General features: G+C 41.4%; 1 protein-coding gene across 2 annotated transcripts in view; it reads right to left on the bottom strand.

Moving 5' to 3' along the window:
- Positions 1–1,680: 1,680 nt before the first annotated feature.
- The window catches only part of CENPF (centromere protein F), a gene marked incomplete at both ends in the record, with an annotated part of 57,482 nt that continues 49,529 nt past the window's right edge, over positions 1,681–9,633 (bottom strand). For both annotated transcript variants that reach the window (XM_082834156.1, XM_082834157.1), the window contains 3 exons: positions 1,681–1,884; positions 6,571–6,749; positions 8,191–8,667. In XM_082834156.1, the coding sequence (XP_082690282.1) occupies positions 1,681–1,884; positions 6,571–6,749; positions 8,191–8,667 (860 nt within the window). The remainder of the gene's footprint in view (positions 1,885–6,570; positions 6,750–8,190; positions 8,668–9,633) is intronic.

The following is a 9,633-nucleotide window of genomic DNA, read 5'->3' as shown; positions in this document are numbered from 1 at the left end:
AGCTCAAGGAAAAGAATATTTAATGTCCTTGCTGTCCATTTATAAGACTGTGAACAATTCTCTACAATTCTGAAAATGGAAGGCATGCTGAGTACTTCCTATAACAAGGAACAGCAACTACAGTTCACCTAGGAAAAGATGAAGATGCTTTCAAGGACTCACCAAACCGCCCAGCCAGACCTATTGAGTGGAATCTTCCAAAAACTGGAGACAGCCAATAAAGCTGATGGCCTGATCCCAGCAACGTCTACTCTGGGCCATGCCCTTGAGCACATGGCAGCCTTGGGATGATTTATGATAAGGATATTGCACCAGACCACAACCTCGAGCAACAGAAAAAACAGGAGGAAAGTCAGGATACCACTCTCAGTGGATGAATACTAAGTAGCTTAATATTATTGAAGCATTATCCAACCATAGAGGCCATCTGGCAAAGGACAATTTTAAAATATAAATGATAGTATTTGTCAAGGTTTACACATCAATCTGAACTGGAAGTCAAGAGCAAATTATCTTTTACTAGCTCATGTCCTGGAAAACATCTTTACCCCGATTCAAGGACACAAGGACTTGTTCCAAAGTTTTTGGAATTGATATGGCTCATAATGCCTGCATATTTTCAAAACCCTGTCATCCGTAAATGAGCTGGAAAATACCACATACTTGTATCCTTGCTGATGGGATTTAATGGGTACACACAATGTGCTAAGCGCTGGCTGGACATATTATATGCCTACATAATCTTCATGACCCATATTCCAAATCACGTCTTTTAATATAACTGAATACATTCACTAAATATAGTAATATCGGTTGTTAAAACATTTTTACTATTATAAGAGGCTGGTGAAGTTAGCAAGAAATGGTACCAATGTTCATAGTATATTTATATTTAGAAATCATTTTTACAGAAAACAGAAGTGAATTTTTTAATAGAAAATATGCCATATTTTAATAGAAGATCACCATTTATCAGAATGCATACCAAAATACTACAACAAATTGGTCTTCAACAGAAACAGCACAATGACAGAAAACTCGATATGCTACACCTCTGAGGAGTCTGCAACCAGGCTAATTGGAAATCAACACACAACTCCCACTACCCCACACACAAATATGTACAGGTTATATAAGCCAAGATTTAGAAAACACATTGGAAGAGGAGGGACACACCCACATATGTATTTGTGCGCATGTTTTCCCTGAACACATATAACATTGTTTTCTTTTGTTTTACTCAACTCAAAGAAATTCTTGATCTAAAATTATTTTATGCTTAACACTATACCAAGGAAATACCATAAAGCAAGTTTACATTTTCCTGGGAGCTGTTTGTTGCAAGTAAAAAATGTTTTGCAATTTTTTAGTGTAAAAATCCGTATAAAAACAGGAGTTGTTATATAGTGCTTGCCATTTGTGTTAACACTACCAAAAAGCTTTATACAGGACTATTATACATTACAGAAGAGGAATATCAATGAAGAGGTAATCAGTGCTTCCAAACTTTTCTAACTGTTATACAGGGGAGACCTAAAGAGTCCAACATATTTAGATTTATAAGGAATTGTTTTCTTCCCTCTGATAATGTGCTCCCTGAATAAAGAAAAACCCCACAGACACACTGCCTTCTATTCAACTACAGCCACCTTCCAGGGGTGCTGACACACAAGGGCTCTTCTACTGGACCCTACAGTTCTCACTGCCCTTGGACTCGGGGCCAGCTTCTGGGCTGGGAGCCAGTCGGCCTTGCTTGGCCCTCAGGCCCTCCCTGGGGCTGTCAGCCGAACTTCTCTCAGGAAGGTTACTGATGGAGAGAGATCTGGTGGTGGGTTCTCGGAGGGCAGTGCCTGAATCCACTGGGCTCTGTTGAGTAACCTTGACCTGCAACACAAGCATCGTTGTTAGAGGTTTAAATCACATTCACATTTCTACAACATGAAAAATCAAGCACTTAGATCACCAAATTTGAAGTTAAATTCTTCTTCTAGGAGTTGTACACAGTTTTACTATTTCTTCTTCCCCAAAAACAGGCCCCCATCTAACAGAGAAGCTAGAGAAAAGAGTCGGACGCAACCTCTGACCAGCCAGCCGCCTTGCAAGCTTCCCTTGACACCTCTGACGGCCGCAAACTCACTCCCAAGGCCAGTGTGACATTCTCAGGTCAGAAGGTACGCTCTTTGAGGGCAAAGACTATGTCCTCTTTACCTTTGCATGGATAGTGCCCAGAATATGCCTACCTGGCAAACATTCAATATTTGCCTAAATAAGAACCCAAAGCAGCTTCCATTTATCTTAACTGAGCCCCTGCTGTCATTCAAATGAACGTATTACAAATGAGTAATACCACCTTCATAGAGTGGAAGCTTTACTTACAACATTTAAAAGACCTAGAACCTCTTCCTCACATACCAGCATTTTAATCATTCCCCTTACATTGTTGTTTTATTCCCATATTTGGTTTATGGCAGAAGGGCAGCTATCTAATAATAAAGTCCAGAAAAAAGTAAATTCCCTTTCTGATGTCCTGCCTTTTAAGAGAAAGAGGGAATCTCAAAAATGCGAGACTTTAAGAAGTAGATGAAAGGGCAGGGTAGCTGGTAAAGTCGAGATATTTTTGAGGTTTCCATGGTAGCGAAAAAAGATATGGGGTCGGGAAAGAGAAAGAAGAGCACGACAGACGAAGCACAGAAAAAACGTCACTTAACCAAAGTGAAAGGCAAGAGTAGACAATTCAGGTAGGAAGATTTGTAAAAGAGAAAGAGGAAGGACTCTTAACAAGGGTGCTCAGCACAAACGTGCTCAGGACCAAGCCTGAGAAGCGGCTATGGGACACGTCACTCCCTGTGCAACGGACTGCCGGTGACCTCCTTCTGAAGCAGTAAGAAGAAAGAATGGAAATTATTTCCCCGTTTATATTCTTTCCATAGGAAGTACGTGGTCTTAAAAGGCAGCTAAATACTCTTCATTACAGAAAACATAGTAAATCTGGCCGACAGATCAGATCCCTGGAAAGCTTGCCTCTACCTCAGAGGATGTGCAGGACATTTAAAAGGAGCAGCCTTGAAGGATTAGGACTTAATGGAAAATTACTGTCCATGGAAAGTTGAAGGAAAAAAAAACAGAGTTTTACTGGCACTCCTTTTTCTTTTCCTCTTTTTTTTTAAAGTAGAAAGTGATACAAAAACACACTTCCCTTGAACCCAACAGCTGCGGGAGAATCAAACCTTTAGATTCACCATTAAAAGCAGGGGGATGGAGAGATCAAGCTGGGGAAAGAGAATTTAAGCTACTCAATTCCTGAAACCCAATTAAATAGCCAAAGCCCACCCTTTGGCCTCCCCCTCTAGACTCAATTTCTTTGATTCTGAATTGACGAAACTGTAGCCGGTGATCAGTTTACACTATGGATTTGATCCTCATGTTGGTTAGTTAGCCTCAGACTCACCCATAACTAGGTGAGGTCAGACTTACCAGGTACTTAAGCTATTAAGTGCACCCATACCCTGACTGTCTTACAAACTGTGTCTGCAGCCACAGTGGGGAGAGGGCAGGTATGCAAATGGCTCATTGGAAATGAATCTCATTAGTAGGAAAAATAGCTAAGACCCCACGAAACTGCTGACCGACTCTGTGGTGACGGCCTCACCATCATCTTCTACAATTAGTGGACGGTCCTCTGGAGCTGACTACCAACCCTAGATTCAGATCAAGTTTACACACAATCACAACTCCCTTGTTCCCAGCAAACTGGGAGCTCTGGGCTTATTCATCCCAGAGACATAACAGAGAGTGATCCTCACCTAATCCGCATTTTACCCATGTTCCCCTTTGAACTTGTCAGATGTCACTAAAGGTTCTGTTAAACGATCTAGGAAATCTCTCAACACTCAGCCAGTGACTTCAGGCAAAGGCTCATAATCCCAAGTTTCTAAGCAACTGCTTTAGGAAACGACACCTTGCTCTCTCTTTTTTCAAACTGAATGATGAAATATGCTCAACAGATGAGGCAAGCATTTTATAAGGTGATTCAGAAAATGCTGAATTAAATTAAAAATCAATAGGCTGGGGCTTTTCTGGTGGCGCAGTGGTTGAGAATCTGCCTGCCAACGCAGGAGGCACGGGTTTGATCCCTGGTCCAGGAAGATCCCACATGCCACGGAGCAACAAAGCCTATACACCACAACTACTGAGCCTGTGCTCAGAGCCCGTGAGCCACAACTACTGAGCCCGCGTGCCGCAACTACTGAAGCCCATGCACCTAGAGCCCGTGCTCCACAGCAAGAGAAGCCACTGCAATGAGAAGCCTGCGCACCGCAACGAAGAGTAGCCCCCGCTCGCCGCAACTAGAGAAAGCCCGCATGCAGCAACGAAGACCCAACACAGCCAAAAATAAATAAAATAAATAAATTTATATATATTAAAAAAAAAATCAATAGGCCGGGTTTCAAAGGCTTACATCTAATCATGAAGTCCCCTATAACCTTCTTTCAAGAGGAACCACCCTCCATTCATGTGCACAAGTGCACAAAATTGCTTAGCAATTCATAACCACTGGTGCCTACTGCAGCCTGTAGCTAAAGCAAGCACACAAGTCTGCAGGCAACCATGGTTATTGCTCTGTCCTCAGCAGATGCGACAGCAGCGTGGAGAGCAGGCCCCCTAGCGTGCAAAGCTCTCTTTCTTAGATAGTAAGTCTAAACTCCACATGGAAACTGCTTTAAATAACATCAATTCCTCATAAAAGAAGGGAAAAATGACCCATATGATGATTTCATGAGGTGATTTCCTAACACACCTTTAAACATCTATTATTGCAATCACTTCAGAACATTCACAGCTCCATTCATTCAACAAATATCTCTACTAGACATGAGGACACAGGTAAACTGTAAACATAACCAGGAACATCGCAGAAGTCGTACTGGAACTCAGAAGGCAGACATTTAGGAGAGTAGTTACAGTAAAGTGAGCTGCCGTGAAATAGCAGGACGTACAGGGTACTACCTATGTATCATGATTTCCTGTTTTAAAAGAGCCAAATACTTCATTTCAGGAATTAGCTTGTGGTTAATAGCTTTAGTCAAACCTGGAAGCTTCACTCTTTAAAGGTGCTAGTTACTTTATGGAAAAGAAGCTGTTCTTATTGTCCCTTGGAAAGTCAGGACCTACTCCAGTGTACTCTTCAGTGTTCTATTGCTACCAGCATCCAAGAGTTAAATCCAAATGTGAGTGAGTGAGTGAGTGAGGAAAAAAAAAAAAAAAGATAAAAAGGTGGGTGGAGGGGTGGGGATGGGGAAGAAATTTGCACAACACAGTAGAATATTTCTAATACAAGTCATGAATGGGCCCATTTTAATAAGTGAAAGAAAACCTCAGACCCTTCTTCCTCACTCCTGAGTTAATCAAATTTTTATTATAATGTAAGTTATGAACAAACTTAATAGTAGGCATAAATTCCTTAATCCTTAAAGCCCTTATACATCAACATAGCAAACACGTGCATATATGTTCTTGCTTTGATGCAACTAATCACCAGTGTCTTTGTATTCGGTGTCTAAAATCCTACTGAGGAGCATGCCTGCCCACTTAAGAATTACTACATTACACAAATAGGGTTACTACACTTTCAAAGCTTTGTTGGCTGGTTCAAGGTAATCATTGAATACTTAAACTCTGACAAGTAAGCAATCAAAGTAAAATCACGACATTAAAAAAAAAAAATCTGTGAGCCATTCTAGAAACTTCCAACAAGATTCCTGCAATCCCTAGTTTGAGAAACAATGGGAAAAGATCAAGACTGGAGCTGAGAGAGAGAGTAGGTGTTACTGGGCAGGTTCAATCTTCGTAAGTCTTACTTTCTTCCTCTTTTTATAATACTACTTATTAGGAGAGTACAATAAAATAAGAAAATAAAACTTGAGTTCCATAAAATACATATACTTTGCATACATAAGTGGTAGATGCTGGTATGGATTATTGTAATGGGACAAAGATCTGTGAAGCAAATATCCTCTATGCTTTAAATAACATGACTGGGCTGTTTGCAAGGTGCAGAGAGGTCCCTAAGATCCCAGCCCTCCCTACCCTCAACAATCAAACTAGAGACATCCATAAACAGAGCTACTTTCTCCAGATATCTACTGAAACATGTGCTTTTTGTAGAAAGTAAAGGAATAATGAAACACAGAGAGTCAGCAGCTGGGGGGCAGATGGGTGAGAGGGAAAACTGTGAAGCAAGCAATGACCAGTACCCATGCCAAATCCTTCGATGGTACTGCCCGAAACTTTCTCACAGACCCTCTGAGCGCTGATCTAACAACGCCAATTCCCGCCAAACAATTTATAAGTGGCCCGCTGGGTCAAGGACAAGATTGTGCGGTAGGGTAATGTGATGTTTATCCTCGCATCTGCTCGCTACTTTCCTCACTACTGACTTCTTTATACCCCAGGGGGAAGGTCAGACTTTGAAGAGCTCCTGAGTCAGAGGGCGCAGTGTCAAACCCTTGCCCAGATAATGCTGTCATTTCCTGGATTTCAAACGGTAGATACATGTTGACAGTAGCTTACCTTTTGTGATCTGCTGCCACCAGCTGTTGGTTTGGAGGTCTCAGCGAGATTTTCTTTGTCGAGACTTAGTGGGGATGGTGCTAACTTCTGTGCAGCAAGGCGGGGGCTGGTCCTTGTCACCATGGTTGTTCTCCGCAGGATGTATGGGCTAGTCTTTCCTGTTGGGATGTCGGCAAACCCTAAAGGCAAAAAGCTGCCTGTCAACACTGCTGGCTCCAATTCTATCTACGGTGGGAGTACTACTCACTAGGTAAAGTTTGAACAAGGATAAGGGTGACTCCGAAAACACTTTCTCCTAGCCACAGTGGACAATGGACACACTTTATTCATAGTTACCCTGGAGTCATCAAATTGAATAAATCACTAACAGGTTTTTTTCTTATTAGAAACGTAAAAAAACACATGGGGAAAATAACATTAAACAGAAAAAAATTTTTCCTGCTTCTTTTATGTGGATGTCTTAACTCGCACTTTTCTAAGAAGAACACACCAGCAGGCCTTCCTGTAAGATTTGGATTAGAGGAGGAAACAATGGGTGAAATGGAAAGGAAAGAGATAAAAGAAAAGGTCTGCTCTTGTTGAAAGGAGGAAAATGTGAAATGGTAGCAGCTACTTGAGGTAATTACTCTCAGGCAGAAAAACTATGTGGGAGGAAAGATTTGACCTTGCTCTGCACTCATCATCTCCTTCCACAGAGGGAACTGACAGGACCTGTGATGACTGAGAGGTGAAGGGCAATGCCAAGGATACTTAAAGAAAGCATGTCACACACAGCATTAAAGTAACTACAGTAACTACAGCAGCATGTGGTTTTGCTTTGTTTTTAACCCTTTGACTACAAATAAAAAACAGAAACGAGAAAGAGATAGCTAACTATTTAGGGGTTAGATTTCCTAAAGCCTAGAGTTACTCAGAGCAGTGCTTCTCAAACTATTTATGGCAAAAAATTGGTTTTGATATTTTGCGGGGGAGGGGTGGGAAGTAATTTCCCATCTGCTGTGGAATGATACTTTTGTATAGTACAATAAGAATGAATCTAATAGAGAACTGATTATGTGCTTGAATGTTGCAACAATAGCAAAGGGCTATGAAAATTTCAAACTCTTACTCTTGATTTCTATACATTGTTTTGATCATGGAGCAGTAACAAAAGTTCCTAGACTGGCCCCAATCTCTGGGCCGCACTTGGAGCACCAGTGGGTTTCAAAAAAAAAAAAGTGGTAAGTGGCTTCAGCCAGGGGTCCAGCATCATCAGGCCCATCCTCTAGCTCACCCACTACCTGGGGGTCACACAGGACTGAAGGTGGGAAAGCTCGAAGGGTGTCTTTGACTTGGGGATTTTTCAACACAGAAATGCCAATTTCTAAACAGGTTTTTGACAGCCATTTTTCAAATCTCCTAGTACTTTTGGTACTGTGACATGAGTAATTAGATCTTAGCCATTCTCTCATGACAGAAAAGAAAGTATATGCCTTACCAATTTAACAGTGGACTATTGCTTCTGAAGGTCAACGAGTACTGTTACGCAATAACCTAAAAAATAAATGCTTCTGTCTTTTTGTATGTGAATTTTTATGAGCACTTTCAAAAGAACACAAATCCTTTTTGAATTATGAGTACCTTTCTTTACAACTTCTGGAAGTCCCTCTGGCTCAGGCTCAGCGTCTTCTGCATCCTCTGCAGGGTGAATACCACTTTTGACTGCTTTCCTGCTTTTTTTAGAAAATTTCTCTGGTGTAGAAGGTGTGGTTTCTCCCCCATCCTCCCGAATCCCACCGGACCTTTGCCTCTTGCCTGAAGCTTTATTTTGGCCAGATGATAACTTCTTTTCAGTAGCAGAAGGGACTGGGGATGGTCCTGGAACAACTGAATTCAGCGAAGGAGAACTTCGAAGATTAAGTTTAGATTGTTGTGAACTCAGACGGGCAACCTGTGTTTCTAACATCTCTTTGGCTTTCTCTAATTTCTCATGGCTTATAAGCAGGGAACAGTATTTATCCAGGTATTCGTCTGCCTCCTTGGTTTTTTCTTCAAGGGTTTCTTTCAGTTCTTTCATCTCGGTCATTAATTCATCAACATTAGCATCCACAACAGTACCTGTCAAAAATAAAGTGACACATCATTTGTAACTTGACGCTTCTCTGATTAACACTGGGCATCAGCAAGCAGATAACCTTAGACTTGCTTCTTGATTTTTATTTTTGGGAAGAGTGGCAGAAGGTCTATCTGTGTATGTTCTTATAGTTCTTGTTTGGGAGGGATCATATCAACATACATATTCTAGTGAGTTACATACTTATTGGGATAGCTTAAACATAACCCACCAAAATCTCAAACTCATATTTCAGCCAATCCATCAAACCCTCTTGTAGTTATCATGTGACATCAAATGAATTAATTTATTACATCCCCGATTTTCCCGTCCGTCCTTTCTATTGTAAGGGAATGAACAGTAAAAGTCGAAAGAGAATATAAAGTCACTGCTGTAATGGCTTTGGGAGATAGGAAAGGGCCAGTGACGAGACAAGGCCAAAGAAGTTCTGAAAACCATTTGGAGGCAATGGAGGATCTGATGGACAAGGGCTTGAGGGATACTATAAGGGAAGAGGTCTCAGTAACTTATAGCTGCCTGGTTGGCACCGATTCCATTAGAGACACTCCCTGGAGCGCCAATCCATTCTGAGTACTCTTCTCAGGAGGCAAGACTGTTGACCTCCCACCCGTGCCAATTTATGTATGGTCCAAAAGAGCCACTTATACTATGCTTGCCATCATCTATCCACACAGAAAAAGCATTCCACTCTGGGGGCATACGTGGAGAAAAGTGGCAGGAAGAGTTGTCATTTCTTTTTTATTTCACCTCCATACCCAAAAATATAGCCCCCAACCCTTCCATTTAGTTGACCCACCAGGATGGGCCAAGGACAACCAGAATCAGTTGTTTATAAATTACCAATGCCAGCTCACATGCCAGTCTTCCTTTACATTAGAACTACATCATGGACATCCACATGAAAAACGCTTCTTGGAAAGGCTCATTAGCAGAAAGGGCTAATGAGTTTT

Source organism: Leucopleurus acutus (assembly GCF_964270905.1).
Source record: "Leucopleurus acutus genome assembly, chromosome: 2".
Lineage (NCBI taxonomy): Eukaryota > Metazoa > Chordata > Mammalia > Artiodactyla > Delphinidae > Leucopleurus > Leucopleurus acutus.
The sequence above is the reverse complement of the archived record's forward strand: the minus strand, read 5'-3'. Positions and strand labels throughout refer to the sequence as shown.